General features: G+C 45.1%; 1 protein-coding gene across 1 annotated transcript; it reads left to right on the top strand.

Annotated features, from left to right (window-relative positions):
- Positions 1-10,458: 10,458 nt before the first annotated feature.
- On the top strand, positions 10,459-21,937 carry LOC135898745 (very long chain fatty acid elongase AAEL008004-like). Its single transcript, XM_065427874.1, has 2 exons — positions 10,459-10,716; positions 16,852-21,937. The coding sequence occupies exon 2, from the start codon at positions 16,877-16,879 to the stop codon at positions 17,747-17,749; it is 873 nt and encodes a 290-aa protein (XP_065283946.1). The 5' UTR covers positions 10,459-10,716; positions 16,852-16,876; the 3' UTR covers positions 17,750-21,937.
- Positions 21,938-23,522: the final 1,585 nt, after the last annotated feature.

Here is a 23,522-nt window from a genome sequence, read left to right as displayed (position 1 = left end):
CTGGTGCACGGTAACAATTACCTATTAGCATTCTAGAAGATGACATCGTGCAGGCCACCCAAACAATCTCGAGATCAGAATTAGTGTTGACTAAAAATGACGTAATGGTTTTCTTTACACCAATCAAGACACCACCTCCTCTTTTAATAGTGCGGTCACACCTATATATGTCGTACATGTTTGAAGATGAAAAGATTTCATTATTTGTTATTGCAGAATGCAGCCATGTCTCTGTGAAAGCGATAATGTCCGATTTGCTGTCTTCCAAGAAGGAAGAGATGACATCGCGCTTTGATAATATGCTTCGTATGTTGGCGTACGATAATGATAGCGAGGGTGAAGTCGAGGTTAGCTTTAGTACTTGGTGACTCTGTGCGCATGCTCCAAACCGTAGCGGGACAACTGCACTTGCAGAACCATCGTAGATATAAGTTCTCGATTCAATACGCAGCTTGTCCACTGAAAGCTTGAAAGCCTTATTCTGGGTTTTCGCAAATTCAATTAGCTTTTGTCTAGCACGTCGAGTTTCAGGTGAAAAATCTTCGCGAATGGAATATGACGTTCCCTTCAGTTTGTGTGCCGAAGAGAGAATGCGATCTTTGTCCTTAAAGACGGTCAGCTTGGCTATGATTGGTCTCCGTTTGTTCTCGCAGTATCTTCCCAACCGATGCACCCGCTCAAATTGTTGTTCACTTATTTTGATGCCCAGCTTATCCCCACAGAAGTCAATTATTTTTTGCTCCGACTTTATCCAGTCTTCTCTAGGGTTATCTTCCAAACCGAAGAAAAGCAGATTCGAGCGTCGCAGCCTATTCTCGGAGTCATTACAGCGTGCCTTAATAACCGCCACCTGCTCAGACACCACGCGTACGGCGTCGGAATCTGTCCCAGCTTTAATTGTGCAATTTAACTCCATTGCCTTTTCCAAAGACACAATCTTATCACTTAAGATTTTAATTTTGTCGTCAGCTTCCACTTGCTTCTCCCTGGCAGACTTCAAATCGGCTATCAGGGAAGCTTGACCCTCTTCAAGCCGGCGGATAGCATCTATAGCTTGGGCAAGTGAATCTGCTTCACCTTTTGTCATAGGGCCAGGATTAGATTCTATATCTCCCGAAAGCAACAGCAAAATAGCAGACAAGGAACGAAATTTGCAAGTAAACAGAGCCATCAAAAACTTCAAATTTTCAACAGACTGTGGTGGGCACGACACCGCCAACAAAGAGTAATTACTACTTCTAAAACAATGCGCAGCTTTCAGGTAACTAACCTGTAATAATAACCAGCGTGAGTGCGACATCTTGGATGCGATGTCGTGCCCGAAGTGGGAGCCAGCCAGCTGTCCTTTATATCCTGCCTCGGCCGCCGTGAACGCACGTGTAATCCCAGGTTGCCAGGTGGACCACTTGGATTCATCTGTAACTGGTGGGTGATGTGCTGAAGTTAGCAATCGTCGATGCGGATTGGCAGGCGGTAGCAGCAGGTCGGCAGGCGGTTGTCGATCCGGGCGAAGACGCATGGACGATACCATGAGCGTTATCGTAGCCTGTAATGTAATGTACCCCGATGTAAGCGAGGCATGATATGCGCTGACAGTTGTGCTAAATGACGTGCGGGGTCTTTCCATGGTGAGTGCGGTGAAGTGGTGGCAAGGGGTCCGGGCAATGTGTCTGACATGTGAACGCATTGTCCCGACGGTGCTATGCGTCGTGATTGAATAATCTTGAGCAATGACGATAGTTTGAGCCGTTAACGCACTGCGTGGTAATCCAAGGCATATGTTCAGAGCTTGGGCTTGAATGCTCTGAATTGTACGCAAATTGGTTTTCCAGGTGTGGATATAACAGGTAGGCTTTACCGGAGAAGCCCAACCCTGTGCAGCTGTATAACATGGATTGTGTACACCCCATTTCTTTCCTGCAAGGAACCTGAACCGATGACATAAAGCAATCAGTCGCTTTTTCACGTGGTTCACGTGAGGAGTCCAGGACGAGCCTCTGTCAGTCACAACACCTAAGAACCTGTGACTTCTCCTGGACGATATCACGTGTCCGTTGATTGATATGGCGTACGCAGGCATTGGCTTCCGGGTAAACGCCACTACTGCGAACTTTTCCCACGTCACCTCCAGATCTTGTTTACGAAGGTTGCATGGTGTCGATGAGGCCGCCTTCTGAAGCCGAGCACAAAGCTGAAGCCGTATCACCTCCGAGGTTTAGACACAGATGTTGTCGGCGTAGATAGAAAGTCGAACGGCGCTTGACAGGTCCTCCACTAGTCCAATAAGGGCTAGATTAAAGAGCGTTGGGCTTAGTTCTCCGCCCTGAAGGACTCCGTGGCTACTGTAATACTCGGGTGTCGGGTCAATCCCGGTGAGCACGTAGAATGATCGCATCTGCAGGTAGCTGCGAACCCAGAGTTATGTCTTGCCACCAAGTCCTATTGCTTCTAATACCTTAAGGACGGCTTCGGGCGCGACGTTATCGTACGCCCCTTTAACGCCTAGGAACAAGGCAGTGGACAAGCGTTTACAGGCCTTCTGTAATTCGACGTACGTTACTTAGTCGACAAGATTGCCTATAGATGAACAGCCGCGCCTGAATCCTGTCAACGTGTCTAGATAAATTTCATGGTGCTCTAGGTAACACTCCAGACGTGTTAGAACCACCTGTTCCATCACTTTTCCTACACAACGAGCAAGCGCGAAAGGACGGTATGACGCAACGTCCAAAGCGACTTGCCAGCTTTGAGAAGCGGAATCAGGCGACTTGTGTTCCATTCCTGGAGAACCGGGCCAGTCTGTCACGAGTCGTTGTACAGGAGCAGGAGTGCCTTTCAAGCCCGTTCACCAAGGTTACACAGAGCGCGGTATGTCATGCCATCTGGCCCTGGCGCTGAGGAACGCATGCATAAAGCAAGCGCAGCCTCTAGTTCGTCCAGATAAAAAGGGCACTCCATACGGGGATCACGTAAGAATTGTAATTAATTGTAAGTAAGGAAGAAGAAGTGTATCTGTTCGGTCGCTGTTTTTATGTGGTGCTCTGAGTTTTCTGGTTTTTTGGATAGTTACGGTTACCTTTGACGACGATTGAAGATCGGGTGAAGATCGGGTGAAGATTCGACGAGCCAGGCGCCTTACAGGTACGACATTTCTTTTTTGAAGACCTGTCTATTACCCCGCCGCTACGGTGGTCGGAAGCCGAGAACATCGTCACGAGCCTTATGCTCGTCCAAACCTAACAAGCCATATGAATGACGCTACGGGCCGTAATGAAAAGCCTGGAGCCTTGCAAGCGTCACAAAACTTCATAAAGCCGGCACGTTTGGTTCTCCCCAACTCAGAATCAACTTCAGCGAACTCAGGAATGATGGCTGATGGTGAAGCCGAGACCAAGAAACCTCGCCTAGAAGACGGCAAGGACGATGATAGAACATCGACTTATGAGCTAAGTGATGATGAAGATATGGGTGAAGATGCGCCATTTACTGTGGTCACGTATAAGAAAAAGCGAGCCGAAGGCATTCCGGTTGTCTTTCGCCCAACAAATGAAGGTACTACTTTTTGGCAAGTAAATCCAAACCGAGTGTCTGCCGAAATAGTTTCTGCTGCCAAAGAGAAAGTACAGTCTTTCAGGACGACCAGAGATGGAAGTTTCAGTGTTAGCGTTGCTTCCTTAGCATCGGCGAAACGCCTTTTGATGCTCTCAAGTGTAGGTGGCCTGGAAGTCAAGCCATTCATCCCAGAGTCGTACACGCAAAACGTTGGGAAAATAAAACATGTGCCTCTGCAGTACACAGACGATCAACTCCTAGACTTCTTGAAAGACGCAGGAGTTATATCGGCACGCAGACAGATAAGGTATTCCCGCCAAGAAGATGGAGCAGTGAAGTCATATCCACTTCACACGGTAATCTTGACTTTCAGAGACGACCGCCCTATTCCTGGAAGAATTTACTTGGGTTTCACCAGTCACCCTGTCGAGGAATACCTAGGACCCGCACTTCGCTGCTATAATTGCCAGAGATTCGGGCACATGGCGAAAACCTGCCGTAGCACACGTAGATGCAAAATATGCTCAGAAGACCATGACCACAAGCAGTGCAAGTCACTTCTTCAACCTAAATGTGCGAACTGTGCGGGGAACCATGCCGCCTCCTTCTCAGGCTGCCCACAGAACAAAGCAGCGGCGCAAATGCGTCGACATGAACTAATTCATGGAAGACAACCGCGACGTAATGAACCCGCACCAAACCTCGAGATTGTTCATCCAGTGCCAGATCACCCACCTCAGCGGGCACCGGAACCACCACAGCCAAGAGCACCAACAAGATATCCCTCCTCTAGAGAACAACCAACAGTGCAATCAAGCGACCAATCAAGAGGATCACAGTCAAGAGCCCAGTCCTATGCATCAGTACTACGGAAACCCAGAGGACAACAGGCAGAAAGTAATACACAAGAAAGCTCCTGTACTCCCAAACATTTCTCTCAGCGACCTTACGCATCCACTGCAGAAGTAACACCAGCTAATAGCGAACATACTACAGCATCGGTGACACAACTGATTTTGCCAATGCTTTTCGCAGCTCTTAAGGCAATCCTATCTGCTTTGCCGGAAGCAAACAACCTACCAGAAGTAAAAGCCTTGTTGCCTCTAGAAGCACTGTTGTGTCAACAATCCGGGCCGAAACTGCGGCAGGCACTACATGAATAACCGCTACAAAAATGTCTCCATATTTCAGTGGAATGCCAACAGTCTTCGAAGAAAGTGCGCTGACTTTCGTAAACTGCTTGTGCAATACAACTTCCCAATACTTTGCATTCAAGAGGCGGGAATCACCGACGACTTTCGCCTCTCGAATTATGTGATATATAAGACTTCTCGTCAAGGTGCTGTTAGCAGAGTGCTCCTGTGCGTCAGAAAGGACCTACCATCTTATCAAATTCAGTCCAGTGATTCAGACTTCCCGGAATTCATCGCATGTAAAGTATCCTTTGGCAAGCTCTGTATAACAGTGATTAATCTATATCTACAACCTTCAAACCGGATTTCAGTAGAAGCGCTAGTGGATATATTCAAAATAGCTCATTCTAATGTATTTATATGTGGCGACTTCAACGCACACAACATCATCTGGGGCAGTGATCACTGTGATGCACGGGGTAATGTTATTGAATGTGCCATAGATAAATGCAACTTGACTGTTTTAAACGATGGGTCGCCAACATTCCTTCGTGGATATAATTACTCAAGCTGCATAGATGTTACCCTGTGTTCACATGATCTAGTGAATGGTGTGGGATGGACAACAGATATGGAAACGCGCGGAAGTGATCATTTTCCCATTCTTGTTAACCACCCTAGCATGCACTATGATATCAGGCGTTACAGCAGACTAACCAACTGGCAAGCTTTTCGATACCGCCTAACGGATCAAATTCACCAACATGCAACAGTGGAAAAATTTACAGAATTTTTGCAGAATAATATGAACATATGCACAAAGAAGGTCCCAATACCAAAAGACTATGCTGCAGTTGACGGAGAATATGAACACCTAAGAGCCATCCGACGCCGATCCGAAAGAGCTTACCGACGGAGCGGAAGTTTAGAAGCATACAGAAACGCTCAGAAAATACACAATGTAATGCGCAGACGAATGGAAAGCTTAGGCAAACGGCGCTGGCGCGATTTCTGCGGCACGCTGTCTCCTCACACGGCTGTCCCACGAATTTTTCTAGTAATTCGTTCTTTAAGCGGACCTGTAACACAAAGCTTCCCATTTCGTGCTCTCGCTGTAGCCAGGGACACGTGTGAAATATTAGTTGCAGATGAATTTTGTGAGCTAATTTCCAGATCTGCCTTTTCATCGTAATGTGCAGAATTTGATATTTCAGTAGAGTTGGCTAAGCGAAAAATTACTGCTTGCTACTGGGCCCAACATCCTCAGTTAGATCACACTTTCACATTAAACGAGCTCCAATGTGCAATTGCATCATGTCGCCAAAAGTCCGCTGCTGGGCCGGACGGCATTACGTACAATATGCTAAGAAACCTCGGACCGACAGGTGCAAATGCGCTCTTAGACATCTATAATAACTTATGGATAGAGGAAACTGTACCTGACTCTTGGAAAGTCGCTCGAATCATACCAATTTTAAAACCTGGTAAGACGCCCTTGTGCCTTGAATCCTTCCGCGCCGTTAGTTTGACAAGTTGTTTATGCAAAGTAATGGAGAAAATGATTGACGCGCGACTTCAATGGTGGTGTAATGAAACGAAGGTGTTGTCCAACTACTTAGTAGGTTTTAGAAAACATAGATGCACAATGGATGCAATATTAGATATAGTAACCTGTGTGGAGCACGAGAGTGCACGTGGAAACATGACGATAGCAGTATTCCTAGACATCAAGAGGGCATTTGACACCGTTAGTCACGTTCATGTCCTGCTAAGCATGTTGGAACTTGGTCTGTCTGGCCGGTCCTTGCGATGGATTTCTGAATTTTTATCAGGTCGCAAAATATTTGTTCAGACGGGTGAAGGAAAGAGTTCTGAACATATTGTCAAACAGGGAGTACCACAGGGAAGCGTACTCAGCCCCTTCCTTTTTAACTGCGTCATGGCTGATTTAACGCAAAGACTGCCATCACAGTTAAAGTTTTCACTGTATGCAGATGATGTGTGTATTTGGACATCTGGGTCTAAAGCTCAACTACTCCAGATGGCATTGCAAGACAGCATAAATATCATCAACCAATTTTTGAGAGAAAGAGGAATGGTACTATCACATGCAAAGACTGCTGTATTGCCCTTCACTCGGAAGGTGTTAAAAAATTTCACTCTTAATCTGGAAGGACACTCTCTAACGATTGTCACACAGCATCGATTTCTTGGCATAATACTTGATAGGCAGCTATCCTGGGCACCCCACTTAAAAAAACTCGAAAACGAGGTCAATGCCATAGTGACTGTACTTCGCAGACTTGCAGGCACATCATGGGGCGGATCAGTATCGTCCATGCTGACTGTTTACAATGCATTAATACGACAAAAAATTGCATATTCCGCGCCCATCTTACACGGACTTTCCCACACGTCAGAAGAGAGACTTCAAAGACTTTTAGCTAGAGGACTACGCCTGTGTCTAGGAGTTCCACGAGCGACTTCGAGTTCTCTTGTAATAGCTGAGGCTCGCCAATCACCATTTCCAGTTATGCGAACTACAGAAACATGCCGGCATTATTTCCGCCTTCAAACCCAGCATAAAAACCACCCATTGGCTCTAGACATAATGAATCGAGATAGAAGTTATGTTCATATAGAAATTCAAGAAAATCTTCACATATTGCCAGAAAATGAATTTTGGAACTCAGACATCGAATATCCTCCATGGCTGCTTGCAGTTCCAAAAATTGAATTATCAGTAGAAGGGATATTCAGCAAAAGAGACATGTTCATTCAAGCTGCTCAACAACTAGCACTATACCAGATATATATGCGGTATTCAGGATACACACACGTCTATACAGACGGCTCCAGTACAGCAACCTCTTCAACTTCATCATTCATTATACCGCACCTCAACAAACAAGAATCATTTAAGTTATCTCGTGCGACTTCGTCCACAACGGCTGAACTGTTCGCAATCCTATGTGCGGTAAAATTTATATTGTCAGTAGCAGAAGCGCAAAAATGGGTAATTTTCAGCGATTCACAGGCGGCACTAACATCACTCTGCAGCACAAAGGGGAAAACATTCAGCGACAGTATAATATATGAAACACTTAAATACCTCACAAAGGCAAGCGAAGCAAAACATGCAATAGCATTCCAGTGGATACCAAGGGCATTGCAACATTCCTGGCAACACAGCAGCTGATGAAGCAGCACGACAAGCGCACCTGAAAGATGATACGGCTCCGCTCCCAATATCAAAGAATGAATTACGCTGCATTATAAGGACAACGTCTTTCAACATGTCTAGAAACACTTGGTTTGACCAGAATTCTAAGAGCTCTGACTTATATCATATTGATCCATTTATTGAATTCAAATTTTCATTGTCATTAGATAGAACTATGGAAACGCTTATTCATAGATTAAGGCTAGGCACTGCCTACACAAAGCATTTCTTACACAGAATTGGCCGAGCGGAAACCCCCGAATGTGATTGCGGATTTGTAGATGAAGATATATATCACCTCCTTCTAGATTGCCCACATCACGACACACCAAGATGCCGACTTAAATCAGCGCTAAGTAAATTAGACCGCAGACCTTTCAGTTTAAGGAAACTTTTGGGCCCTTGGCCAACAACGGCCTTGCAGAAGAGCGCTTTAAAAGCACTAAAGACTTTCTTTGAAGACAGCGGCATCGCTGGACGCTATTAGTGCTTTCATTGTTTTGTTCATTTCAATGTGCCTCTATATATCCATCTGTTTGGGAATTATGTTATGTTGACTGCTTTGTTGTGACTGTGAATGATTGTTTACACGATGTATATACCACCCGCTGACTAGACAATGTGCTATTAGGCAACAGTATCGTTTGTACTTTTGAGACTTTCGACTACATAAGTGTGGAGACATTTGCCATGTATACTGTATGTACCCGCTGACCCGCTGACTAGAAAATGTGTTATTAGGCGACAGTATCGTTTCTACTTTAGAGACTTTCGACTACATAGGTGTGGAGACATTTGCCATAGTCTTCCTGTGGAAACGTTGCTTTATAAGTCCTGGTGCTTGTGTGAAATGATTATTTGATATGTAACCGTGAACCCTGAATGATGTATGACGGAACCACCCAAGAGATAAGGAGTAGCCGGCGCCTTAAATTGCGCGCCAACATCTCCTTATATCATATCAATAAAAAAAAAGTAAAGCACGTACGCTTTCTGATGCGTGATTATATGTCATACGCTTTACTTTGATATCGTTCTGCGGAGAAAAGAGGCCATTACTCGATCATTCAAGTGTCGCATGCACAAATGGCGCCATCGTCGCGCCACGCATGACGCAATCGGAGCTAAAGTGTCTTTTATAAAATAACAAAAATACAAAAATACTAAACATAATGAATGCAAAGATGGTTATTGAAAAGCTTCGTTTCATTCAAAAGTTAATCTAGGAGCTACCTCGTGGCAGATATGGTGGCATTTTCTTCTCTCTGATGTACTAGAACATTAAAATTATTGTGCCGTTTTGGTGACCTGTCTAGTGCTAATGTGATAACGTGCTTCTATATGCGTACACCTGTTTTGCTTGAGCATTAATGAGTTTATTCCAGCAAATATGTGTGCGCGAATATAAGTAAACTTGGTTTCTCTCTGTGTTTATTATTATTTTTTGGTCCTGTAGTATGTGCCAAGCTTATTTTGTATCTTATTAACTTTGCCTAAACAACTTTGTTATTACTTATTGTTTGGCAATAAACAGTTGATAACCGTTTCAAGTTATGTGCATGCATTTATTTCCAAGTGTGCGTAACTTGTTTGCCCTAATTGTGAAGTACCAAATTGTTGTGTATTTATGTAACGAGGACCGACACCCCGTCAGGCAGTGTTCACCTTTTGTCTTGGCCACCCCTTAGACTTTGTCTGAGGAAAGAAATAAAAAAACAAAACAATACGTTTGCCTCGCACACGGCATGTAAAGAAGCGTAGTCATTTGTATACCCCTTAATGCCCATACACCATCTGCAGCATGCACGAGACGTTCCACGTACATCACAGCCGCTGCGCACTCTTCAAACAGCCTATCTATATATTTTTTAGCGGACTTATATACTGGGAAAAATTTCTCAGGAATAAAGAATACTCCCGCGAGTAGGCACTTTCTCTGCTTTTCGAAAGCGGTTCTTGCACATTTTCATAACGTCATGCTTCCTTGTCGAAACACTGACGAACTCTTTAAAGCGAACTTTTTGGACTTTAGATGACGCCGAGGCCATTTAATGTAGGTCAGAATGCGCTTCATAATGACACGAATGAAATGTACGCAAGTGTCCTTCGTCGTTTCCCCGAGACGGCTTGCGTAGAATTATAAACGTCATATCTACGTCAGTGTCGCCCTCTGTAGGCCAATATCAAGCCAGGACGCCATGCTCGTGAGTACAAAAGAGGACAGCAACGAAAGAAAACAAAGCTCAAATAATGTTAACAAGGCGAACGAACAAACAAGAAGCTTGCAGCTACGAGGAAGCGAGAAAGAAAAATCTGAATTGTCTCGCATGCAGACAATGAAATTATACCTACTCCCGTGGCAGCAGGCATTAAGCCGGGGCGCCTCTGCGCGATCTCCATTGTGCGAGACAAACAAGCGGCGGCTTTACTGAAGTGAGAAAAGAACACAAGCAATAAAATAACGAGCAATCTAACGCGGATTATCATGATGGGCGAAACTCACAGAGTCTCTCTCTTTCTTTTCATCCACGTTGGAAAGCGCCGGGAAAGAGAAGTCTCGGTGCGTTAGGCATGCAAAAGAACGCTGCCTCGGAACAACCTCACAGAGAAATCTACACGAGTATCGCAGTCCGTAAAGACGGCGTTAAAGGGAGCGACCCGCTACCGACCCCCAACCGCTCGTTTTATATCAAATTAAAGGCGTGGAATCCCCCGATAACCTGGAATCAACAAGAAAGTATTTACACAGGAGAAAACGAAGAGTTCAAGGGCGACGTGGACCCTGCTGTCATATTGAATACGGCGAAGGTGAGCATAAATATGACTTCGATTCTTTCGTGTTAGAAAAAAGGTAATACGGGCTACAAGTCGACAGTATTAGGCGACGAGTATTTGCAGCAGCGGAGAAGTAATTAGTACCATTTAGAAAAGCCATTCGGACTTGCAGTATAGGGACTGACAAAATAGCCAAATTACAGAACTTTTCTCTATCTATTCGACAAGAGAGAGAGAGAGAGAGAGAGAAGGGAAGACGGAAAGGCAGGGAGGTTAACCGGACTGAGTCCAGTTTGCTACCCTACACGTGGGGAGGGGAATGGGGAGTGAAAGGGGAAGAGAGAGAACTTAAGTGTAGGATGTCTATAGTCGGGCACTCAAGTCCGTTGCCTTCAGGTAGCGAAAAAGCGCACGAACTGCTTTCTGGGCCAATGAACTGTGAGGCCAGGCTCCCAAGATCTTCGCTTCCGTAAATGGCCTGTCATCCAGTCTATTTAAGGTACACTGGAGAGCCTCACGTTGATTATCGAGGCGAGAACAGTGGCACAGAAGGTGACTGATGGTCTCTTCACACTTGCACTTAGCGCACATTGGTGAGTCCGCCATTCCAATGCGGTAGCTGTAGGAGTTGGTGAATGCTACTCCTACCCACAGCCGACACAGCAGTGTTGCGTCACGTCGTGGAAGGTTCGCTGGTAATGTAAGTTTCAGTGATGGGTCGAGGCTGTGTAAACGACACTTAGAGTTCTGTGGTGTATGCCAGCAACCTAACGTGATTGCACGAGCAAGACTGCGAAGCTCTCTTGCAGCGTCGACTATGGATAAAGGTATAAGGAGTGTCGGTGAGCCAGCCTGGGCACGTCGGGCAGCGTCATCGGCGAGGTGATTACCAGCGATGCCACAGTGTCCCGGCAGCCACTGAAATATGATATCATGCCCTCATTCAGATGCGCAATGGCAGGTTTCGTTGATTTGTGACACCAGCTGTTCATAATTGCCACGGCGTAAACTTCGCAAGCTCTGGAGGGCTGCTTTCGAGTCGCAAAATATTGCCCATTTGTTGGGCGGTTGTTCTTCAATGTAGTCGACAGCAGCGCGAAGAGCGGCCAGTTCAGAACCTGTAGATGTCGTTACGTGTGAAGTTTTGAACTTGATGACGACAGATTGAGATGGTAGAACAACGGCGCCCGTAGAATTTTCCGAGACGGAACCATCCGTGTAAACATGAATTTGGTTAGCATATGAAAAATGCAGAAGTTCCAAGGTGATCTGCTTGAGAGCCGCGGTGGTCAGGCTAGCTTTCTTCGCTATTCCTGGAACAGCAAGGTACACAGGAGGCTTCTTCAAGCACCACATAGGGGATGGCGTTCTTGTTGCGGGTGAGTGCCTCAAAGACAAAGAGTGCCGGTTAGCCGCAATCGATCTGGAGAACGCTGCCTTGGGTCTTTTCTCAGGCAAGTGAGCGAGATGGTGGTCTGGGACTCTGGATATATGGCGAATATGCGTCCGGAGTGTGTCGATATCTATATAGGTCCTTATTGGGTTGTCTCTCGCGATGGCAATTGTTGCCGCGGTTGAAGCATTTCGAGGTAGCCCCAGACATGTTCGAAGGGCTTGGCCTTGAATGCTCTGTAGGACATGGATGTTAGTTTTGTTAGCATTGGACAGCACTGGTGTGCTGTATCGCAAGTATCCTAGGAAGAGCGTCCTGTATAGTTGAAGCATAGATGCCACGGATGTGCCCCACGTTTTACCGGCAAGAAACCTTAGTATATGGGAGATAGAAGCAAGCCTCTTCTTCAAGTATGAGATGTGGGGGCTCCATGAAAGGTCTCTGTCTATAATAACGCCTAGGAATCGGTGAGTTTTTGCGTAGGAAATTGGTTGGTGGTCAATAGAAATGGGGTACCAGGTCATGGGCTTGTGGGTAAAGGCGACTAAGGCGCACTTCTCGGTCGAAATGCTTAAGCCTTGCGCACGCAGGTACGATGATGTTAGGGTCACTGCTTTTTGGAGCCGCGCACGCACCTGGAGACGTGTAACTGCCGAGGCCCATATGCATATGTCGTCAGCATATATTGAAAGGTGTACTGTATGCGGTAGAACGTCGGCAAGGCCAAGGATTGCAAGGTTGAACAAAGTGGGGCTAAGAACCCCACCCTGAGGGACGCCACGGTAAGTGTAATGGTCAGTAGTTCGGCCATCTGCACTGTGCACAAAGAAGGATCTTTTGAATAGATAGCTCCGAATCCACCGAAACATGCGTCCACCAATTCCATTATTTTCCAGGGCATCAAGGATGGCTTCATGCGTTACATTGTCATAGGCGCTTTTCACGTCGAGGAATAGTGCAACCGATATACGCTTGTGGTGTTTTTCTTGTTGTACAGACGTGACTAGGTCGATGACGTTGTCAATAGAGGAACGGCCTCTTCTAAAACCAGCCATGGCATCGGGGTATACGTTGTGGCGCTCAAGATACCATTCTAGGCGGGTGAGAATCATTCTTTCCATGACCTTCCCAACACAGCTGGACAGCGCAATGGGTCGGTAGGACGCTAGGTCAAGTGGCGACTTTCCAGGCTTCAGGAGTGGTATCAAGCGGCTGGACTTCCACCGCTCAGGAACGACGCCATCATTCCATGACTGGTTATAACATTCCAGAAGTATGCTTCGGCCATCTTCACCTAGGTGGCATAAAGCAGCGTAGGTGATGCCGTCTGGTCTTGGCGACGATGAGCGCCTGCATGAGGCCAGAGCAGCGTCCAATTCCTCAAGTGAGAAGGACACATTCAATTCTGGGAAGCGTGTCACAGGAACCTCACCCAGAATTTCGCTACTGATGGTGACCACACTGCCCGCAATCTTCACACAGAAGTCTTCGGCTATATCGACCTGTGAGCGGCCTTGATAGAGGGCTAGGGATGAGAATGGGTATCTATTCGACAAATATGCTGACGGAATTATCGCATGCCGTGTGCATCACACTGAAAGCTCAATCGTGTACGCCAATCGAAGTCCGAAATTCTGCTCCTGAATGGGTCCCAGATTTACTAATACGAGTGCATTCGAGGGAACTAAAAACGTTTTGCTACCAGCCGATTTGTATAGGGCTGACTCCAGGCAATTCATCAAAAATAGATCGACCAACCACTCAAGTCGCAGTTAAAAAGCAACTGAACCGAAAACATTGTTTGGGTTAATTTAATTACACAAGTAAGTTAACTGCCTGTGTTACTTATAAGAATGGTATCTGAACTTCAAAACTAATTAAAAAAATTATAAGCACTAAAATCAGCAGTGACTTCTCATTTATTTCTAATGTTCAGTGATTCTAACATGGCAGACCGCTCACAGACTTATAGTCAAATTTAGGTTTTGCTTCTGAAATCGGCTTTAATATACAAGGTGTAATTTTTTTACACAATGCATATTTTGACAGAAAAATCTATAAGCGCAGCGATCGTGAAATTTTTGCAGACATGTTCCTAGGCTAGGCGGGTATATTTTGTCGCTAATAACGTAAGCTTCAGAAGACTAATCAACAAAAATAATTAACTCTTTTTATTAAGGGCTCAGGACGCAGTTGCTTAAATAGCGAACTTGAAGGCAGCCACGTTATAATGCATCCACATTTCTTAACATTCCTGGAAATAACACCTAATTTGAGGTATTTGCCATCGAATTTCAACGGTAAATCCAGGCAATATCGAAACCTAGCGCCGTGGAAGCGTAGAAAAAATTCCAAGTTTTACCTGAAAGGCCAAGCATTGATTGCGATATCAAATTAGTAGATAGCGTTACGAAGTAAGAGTAGTAGTTTTGTGGGCCGTATAAACTTTTAAACATTCGCTTACTCAGTAAATTAACAAGCATGGTGTCAAGCGCGCACAAGCGAACGTGAACACGTCTCACTCGATGACCGGGAAAACTCGCTGTCCAAAACACTGGAGTCAGCAAGTGTGGTAGCAACAGTGAGCGAAAGGGCATTCGCGCTGCCTCTCGCTTTAACGCGAACTAAGCGGCAAAAATACAGCGCATACGAAGCTATCGACGCGCGGCGCACTCTGTCCCCATCGCAGATAGTTTTCAAGGGAGGGCTCGCGTCATACGCAGCAGCCACCGGAGAAGAACCACCGGAGCGAGGAAGCTGGAAACCGAACGTCTCGGTCAGTCGCGGTGGCAAAGGTTTGCCTGGCAAGCCTGTGCGGCTGCATAATGGCAGGACTCGTCACGGCAAATTATCATTCGAACCTCACCCCACGCCTCATTACTGGGCGTTGTCGTCTGACGCGTGGCGGGACATGCTGAGTCTCAATATTGCTTCGCTTGAGCCTTAGAATATGATGATTAGCATCTAGAATTAGGTGCAACCTTCAAGATAAAATAACATGGGGGGGGGGGAGTGTTCATGAAAATCTCAGTGCCTCCGATTAGCCACACAGACAAGTGCCCGCAGGGCACCAATGAAAATGTTAATTAATGAATTTTCGTTATTTCGTCTTCTAATGGTAACATTAATAACGGCAACTTATATCCACCTTTCCTAGGAACTCGTTTGGAGAAACGATACGTTCGCTGCCTCCTTACAGTTTTATAGAAAATCCGTACTTTATAGAAACAAAAGCACCCTGTAGATTTTCGGTGCTGCTTTAGAGTTGTTAGGCGGAAATCACTCGTTTTCTATGCGTTAACACGTATTAAAATAAAACTTATAGATGAAAATAAGCTTGGCTTGATGTTAGATAATATCATCAACGCTTAGAATAACCTACACATGTTTGGTAAGCCTAGCACTGGTCTGCCTGGGAAGTAAGAGAAGTGACGGGAAAGAACGCTGTTACCAGCACCATCAACGTGCCCGTTCAGCCACCATTGTGAACCTACGCAATGCTTTTCTATGTGAGAAGGAGAGTACGGATAAGACTAACTATCCGGGCGCTTAATTCTGCATAAGTATCGCGACAAGCGGGCAACTTACAGAAACAGTCTTGATGCCACGGTCCGTTTATAGACGTTTTTTTCATGAAATGACACTTATTCTTACATTTGCAAATAAAACAACACTTCATCTAAAATGACATCCGTAGAAATCCCGGATGCATTCACTGTCACCAGGTATTGCCTAGCTTGCAAAAATACTTTTTAATGCTTCTTAATGTGGCTCGAAATACCGAATTCACGTACGTTTGGTAAAGCACCCGTGCGAATGGCGCAAATGCTCAGGTGTAAGAACAGCCGGCTAAGCATGCCAGGCTAACCTCGCCGGTTGCAGTACCACCACCTGCAGTCCCATTTATTGAGATGGAGTAATCTAATATTCAACGAAAACACCGTATCGGTCTCTTGCGACTTCGCTTCCACGATGCTATAGCTTCACCAGGAGCATGACTCCTCTGTTCGAATACAACCAAGTCGAATCACGACTTCTCACTTAAGAGGGCGTGTAATTGCAATTGAAAACTGCATTCGTAGTCGATGACTTGCGTGAGCACAGCGTCTTGATGCCTTCCGAAAGCTTCTTCCCATGAGTTCTTCATCCTACAGCTGTTCTCACATAGCTGATTTTAGAATCATTAGCGATAGACGTGCTATTGTGTGTGCACAGTTCCCACTTATATTACCATTGCTCGCGTGGTACATTACTTTTCTTTGACGCCAAGGCACAACACGAAAACATGAACACTGTAGCCACCAAGTCGATAGGGTGAAAATAAAAGGCTGGTAAATCCTAGTGTCATCAAGGAAATGCTCGAAAACAAGGGCTATTTGCACGGTTCCACATTTAGTTTAAACGCTCTCTCTCGCTCAGACTTACATAAACATATGCGTGAACATGGACCCCCAACACATCCATAGCCAGGCTACGCGAATAACTAAAAATTTGCTTTCATAACGCAGAATAAACGCCGACCTTAGAAGGGCTATACAGAGGACAAGCAGATGAGCCACCCGAAAATAAGAACCTATTTAAAGCTTTGCACTCGCATAAATGTATGGTGTAAATTGAGAAATAAAACGCATCTACTGCCGTGAAGTTATACAGCAGACAAAGCGGCGAAAGTGTGTTCTTCGTGCGTTTATTTTCCTGAATGCGAGGGAGTGTACGATAACAGCGAAATCAGCTAACGCTACGATGTTTTGCATTATTTCTTGCGTGTTTTTCAGACATTTCCTCGATAACTCCTGCAACATGGCTTCCCCGGGCCTCAGTCTAAATCCCTTCAAGCTGGCCAGCCAGATACAGCAGATGGGGGACCCGCGAACGCGGGACTATCCGGTGGTCATGAACCCCCTGGTTGTGTTCCCGCTGACCATCTTCTACGTCTATTTCGTCAAGGTTCTCGGTCCGCGCTGGATGAAGAACCGGGAACCATTCCAAATCCTCAACCTCGTGCGCGTATACAACTTGGCAATGGTGCTTCTAAACGCCCGTTTCTGCTACATTGTCGTCTTCCACGCCTACTACCCTCGCCGGCGCTACAGCCTCTGGTGCCAGGGCGTCACGGGAAAGATGGACGAAGAACTGGCGTACTACTATCGCACTGGTTGGTGGTACGTGGCCGTGAGGTACGCCGACTTCCTGGACACAGTGTTCTTTATAATGCGCAAGAAGTTCAACCAGGTCACTCACTTGCATGTCATCCACCACGTGATCGTGGCGGTGAACGCTTGGTTTTGGGTGCTCTTCGCACCCGAGGGCCAACCGGCGCTCGGCCTGGCCATCAACGCCGGAGTGCACACTGTCATGTACACCTACTACTTCTTGGCTGCCATGGGCCCGGCCATGCAGAAGTACCTTTGGTGGAAGAAGTACCTGACGCGTATCCAGATCATCCAGAACGTAGTGTTCATGAGCCACATGGCCATCCCGTTGTTCGTGGACTGCGGCTTTCCCCGGTACCTAATTTGGGTGGCGAACGCCCAAACTTTCCTTGTCATGTGCTTGTTCATCAACTTCTACATACACTCATACATCAAGAGGCGAGGGACGCCGAAGCTTGATGCAGGCCACGGAGCGGCTAAGGAAAAGTCTCATGGTGTGTCGAACGGCAAGCACGACTAGCATCTCGGCATAGTGTGGAAAGTGAAACTTATATACTCATATATGATAAACTCATTTAGGCGATCTTGTGCAGAAATTCAACGTTTTTAGCTTGAAATGATTTGCAGAAAGGACAAAATACACAGTTGTGTGTGTTAATGTGTGTGTCAGTGTTAATGTTTTTTTTTGTATCTTTATAGTAATTCTTTGTTATATTCAGTGGCAGGCCACTGAAGGAGATGAAATTGGGGAGGGCTGTGCGTATACTTGTATTTGAGACCTCATCGAATACGCGTAAGTTGTCAAAGGGGATAAAAACAGCGTAAGGGACAGGACGAAAGCAGAGACTACCGACACAGTGCAAATGTAAACTGGTAAAACGCCCGTATGATAGGCGTGAGAGATGCTCAGGTGGAACGATAGCACGCCAAGCACGTCGGGCTAACCCCACCTGCATGCAAATTTTAGAGTGACGAATATTGGCCCAGCATCGTTTAAACTTTATTCGCTAATTTTGAATGAAGCTTTTTTCGTGACAGGATCCCAAGGATAAAGCAATGCGCGATTCACTCTATCATAAAGACGATATACTAAATATATATGTTTATAACATTCTTTATGAGCACCAAAAAGTACAGTCATAAAGGCTGACAAGAACAAGGAATCGCCTTGCTGAAGCGCTGAAGTGCTGTCGACGTCGTCTCTGCTTTCAACCGGTTCTTTGCGCTGTTTTTATCCTTTCGTCACGAACCAACCAGCCCAGTTCCGCACACTCCTGCAGTAGGGTGCAAAACTGGGTGAGTTAGTTTATGTCCATTATAACGGCAGCGCAAATGCAACAATAGTTTTTTGTTCAGTCACTGCACCACCACCTTATTTGCACTGCCTCTTTAATGAATGGAATAGAAATCAAGCAGTGCCAGAAGCAAATAGAATCGAATCGCACATCGAATACTGTTCGAATAAATTTTTAATAATGACCAGCTGTTTTCACTGTTCATAAAAAAAATGTTCACATATATATTCACAACATTGGCAAGGTTCGGTCATTACTTGGTAAATTATGAAGCATTGTTCATTAATGCGCAGAATGTTAGCATCAAATAAGTATTGTGCCCAATAAACATCACGCTTAAAGAGGAACATGCATATCAAAAGCACATGTTGGAATCTACTGGAAGCGAAGCTTTAGCGAAACTGGTAAATATACGCTATGCAGCTAAATGCGATGCGTACGACTTTGTCTACTTTCATGCTACGCGACGTGTAATTTCATGAAATATTTGTTTATCGCCACACAACCGAAACTACATTGCGATACAATTTTGTGACTATGCACTACATAGCCCACAAGCGCTGTTGAAATGGAAGCGCCAAATTAGGCGGATGCACATAGTGAGACGTATAGGCAGTGATGTCACAAGGGCGAAGGCGATGTTGATGCTTGTCAAAAAATTAAAGTAAATTATGGGGTTTTACGTGCCAAACCACTTTCTGATTATGAGGCACGCCGTAGTGGAGGACTCCGGAAATGTCGACCACCTGAGGTTCTTTAACGTGCACCTAAATCTAGGCACGCGGGTCTTTTCGCATTTCGCTCCCATCAAAATGCGGCCGCCGTGGCCGGATTCAATCCCGTGACCTCGTGCTCAGCAGCCTGACACCATAGCCACTGAGCAACCATGGCGGGTGATGCTTGTCAAGGAAAGAACGCTGATGATAGGTATATGTACAGATAGGTATGACATGTATCAAGGCGCACTTCAGGATTCTGTACCTTCCGTGTCACAGTGGGACATGCCCATTCTGGAGGATTGGCAAAGAACAAACACCTGTGCATTACAAGCTTTTGCCCTGATGATCGAAGTTAAGTCAGGTGTATTCACTTGTGATCTTACCGATCATTTACCACTTTATTGTCTAATACCGTCGAAACAAAAGCGTATATTAGAAAAAGAAACTCTGGGTAGAGACTACCCGGAACAAAACATGTTAAGGATAAAAGAACTTATGGAACAACAGAAATGGGATATTGTCATAAAAAAAAACGATCTAAATGTTGCCTATAATGTCTTTCTGAAGTGTTTTATTTCTGCCTACAATGCCTCCTTTTGCGCTAAAACATCTTCAAAACACGCAAAAAACAAATAAACCTTAGATATCGCATGAATTACATACCCGAATTAAACACAGGCAGAGACTTTTCCAGAAGTTCTTAGACACAAGATATATTTAAGAAAGTGAGGAACAAATTATGTTCGTATATTAAAAAGAAAACCGAGAATTCTACACGAACAAATTTTCTGAAATTGTAGGAAATTCTCGTCTTGTACGGAAAGCGATCCGGGACATAGGCAAGACAAGTTCACCAAAACGTGTTTTGTATGAAAGTGAGTCCATGAGTGACATTGAGGTCACAAACCTGTTTAACCAACACTTTATTAATGTGGGTGCTTCTGCAGATGACCACGCTAGAATACTTTGCCAACATTTTGTGAAAACACACTGTCAAAATACTATATTTATGTCACCCACTGTTCAATATGAGATAACTGATGTCATATTGGCCTTAAAAAACGATTGCGCCGCGGGAGCTGATGATATTAAACCTAGACCACTGAACGCTGTCGCGAAGATGGTAAGAATCCCCCTTGCACATTCTCAACCTCATTGTTTCAAGCGCAGTGTTCCCAGACGCAATGAAGTTAGCCCGCGTGACCATAATACATAAAGGTGGTTCCGTTAAAGACAACAACAATTACAGACCAATCTCAGTGCTTCCTATCTTTGCGAAGATATCGGAGAACATAATACATAAAAGACTTTCTGGCTTTCTGACCATAAAAAGGTTTAAGAAAAACAAGTCGATTGTAAGTCCACTTCTTGAAATAAAGGAGCACATACTAGACAATATTGAACAGAATATAGTTACCTTAGGAATATTTCTGGATTTTAGAAAGGCTTTTAACTGTGCCCAACATGATGTGCTCTTAAGGAAATTGCTATCGTATGGAATACGCGGCAAAGCTTGGTCGTTGATAAAAAGCTACTTAACTTCGAGAGCTCAATTTATTTGTATAAATGGTGTAAACTCTGACCTAACATGTGTAAGATTTGGTGTACCACAGGGATCATTTCTAGGACCGACGCTATTTTTATTATACATTAACGATATTGTAAACATTAACAAAAATACAATGTTAATTTTATATTTAGACGATACGAATGCATTCTTCCCAGGTGCTCATGCAAGAGAAGTATTTCATCGAGCTAACGAATGGCTAACAGGTCTGGATTTGTGGCTTCAATCTAATAGACTTCAATTAAACATCAGCAAAACGAAATACTTACTCTTCTGGCCGCGAGGAAACCACCCGACTGTAAACTTAAATTTAAAATTTCAAAACGTTACCATTGAACAATCTGTATCAGTTAGATTTTTGGGGGTAGAATTTCAAGAAAACCTTTCATGGACGCCTCACGTTGACAAGCTCTCAAGTGAGCTAAGGTGAGCTGTTAGAATCTTAAATAAAGTAATATATTATATCCCGCCTGTGGTGAAAAGGCAGATATAATACGCGCTTATTCATTCCGGGTTATGTTACTGTTTATTATTATGGTCAACAACGACTAAGACCAACCTAGTCTGTCTTTCTTCCTTGCAAAAGTGAGCGGTGTGTGCAACCGGAAATTTAGAACTTCCGGAAGACACTACACCTTTTTTGAAATCAAATCAAATGCTGCCTATTCATCAACTGTATAAATATAAACTGGCCCGAGAAATTTTGCATCAGCACCAAACAACTCCTTTGCAAAGCAAATATCGAGTAATACCTGGTCCGTATGACCTACGAAAGAATTCAATACCCAGGTCACATTCCCGTACAAAATATGGCGATTAAAAACTAAGTTTTAAACCAAACCTACTAAACGAATATCCGGAAATAGCTGAAGCACTGGTTACTGCTATCTGAGTGCAGACTTTCAGAAAAATTCTCAGAAATACAGACTAAAAATCGTGCCGGACTGATCCTAGTTGGTTTCCGCTTAATCTGTGAGTCTTTGTTTTTCATTGTGAAAGTCAGATATGTTTTCTGTACCCGGACGACTGCTGCTTCGACATACCTGTATCATGTATCTGATTGTATCTGTATTTATGTTATCGATGTAAACGAAAAGAAAGAAAGAAAGAACAGTTATTGATGTCTACGTTTTACCGTGTCTCAAATTGCTGCTTTTCTATCTATACTTCTTGTTATTAGTCTATGTGCTTGTGTGACCGCAGCTGCCAAGGGTGGATCGAGGCCCAGTCAGGCACGTTCGGTGCCGTTTGTCGCGTCCCCCAAGGCATTTCTGTAGGGAATGTCTTGAATAAATGAATAAAAACAGAAGAAAGAAACACACTTCTTGCGATTAAACGCAGCTGTGGCATACCCGGCGATACGCCTTTGCTTTATGCTTTAGTTCTTTTAGCTCTAGAGTGACCGCCATCTTTTTTTGCCTACACACAAAAACCGCTAGAACGTAGCGTACGACAGCTGCGCAGTGAAAAATAGACGCTGATGGGTGCCCAAATAGCAGCGTTTGAAGCCAATGCCCGCTCCGACTTTCCCATGCAGGACCGACCATCAGTTGTGCGCAAAGCGCCAACAGGACACCTTTCTTGTATTACCGCGCCTAATGAAAGAATATTGCTTCGCAGCCATCAACGAGTGAGATTCGAGTCCGTGCTTCCCCAACATTCCTTACTCTAGTGTCCCGGTCGCCAGAGCGCCGTGATGACCAGTCATACTAACGATGCGCGCAGTGCGTCGCCTTTCGCCACGCGTAGTACTGCCGTGTGACAAACAAACGGGGTTAGAGGAAAAATGCGTTCAAGGCTAGCGCCGCATCTCATGTTCCTCTTAGAATAGGCGTTCGGACAGTGTGTCTCGGGGCTGCTGGAGTTTATTTCGCGTTATCTCAGCACGTGCCTCCGTCTGCCGCACGCTCTTGTCGAGGTCGTAGCTTGTCCAATCACGGTTCCCGAGTTGTGAGCGCTAACGGACGAAGGACGAAACGAGAGGGTGACACAAACGGGGCGATGCGTGTGTCACTTTCTGGTCATATCATTCGTGTGTTGGCGCTATTAAACGTTCATCGCGATTCACAACCAACTGTCTCACTATTAAGCCATAACAAGCTATCCGAAATTTGGGTGGATATTTTCCTACTTGGCCGTCGATGCTATAGATTAACAACGCCCCGGAAAAGGAAAACGGTCACATGTAAATAGTGCGGCTTGCGGCTACGTTCTGCAGCATGGCCGGCCACTCTTCTGTAACGACATACGCTGCTCGCGCAAGTAGCAATTTCACGTGCGAGCCTAAGCTATATATATACGACACGTGTACACGTATGCGTGCCGCATATTCGTGTACGCGTAGAGGCAACGGGTTTTCGCTTTTAAAGACGATAGAAAGTCTTTAAAAGCGAATAGCTGTGGCGGGAGAGGGACTGTCAGTCTTACGGGCGCACGTGTGCTCCTGCCGCTTGTGTTCGATTCTCCGTCGTATTCAGCGGGCACATGGACCGGTGGGCAATTACAGCTACAGATGGATTTCCAAGGGAAGGTAAACGCCGTCGAGATGGCAGAAAGTTAGGTGGGGCGATGAAATTAGGATATTAATTTGCTGGCGCACGAGGGAATCAGCTAGCGCAAGAAAGGGGATAATTCGAGATCATTGAAAGACGGCTTCGTCCTGCACGTGGACATAAACATAGGCTTATGATGATAATATTTTGGAGTTTGTTG

The sequence above is a fragment of the Dermacentor albipictus genome, chromosome 3, assembly GCF_038994185.2.
Source record: "Dermacentor albipictus isolate Rhodes 1998 colony chromosome 3, USDA_Dalb.pri_finalv2, whole genome shotgun sequence".
Taxonomy (NCBI): Eukaryota; Metazoa; Arthropoda; class Arachnida; order Ixodida; family Ixodidae; genus Dermacentor; species Dermacentor albipictus.
The sequence above is the reverse complement of the archived record's forward strand: the minus strand, read 5'-3'. Positions and strand labels throughout refer to the sequence as shown.

Excerpts from the sequence above, each read along its gene's own strand:
- LOC135898745 (XM_065427874.1), top strand. The coding sequence starts at position 16,877 with ATGGCTTCCCCGGGCCTCAGTCTAAATCCCTTCAAGCTGGCCAGCCAG.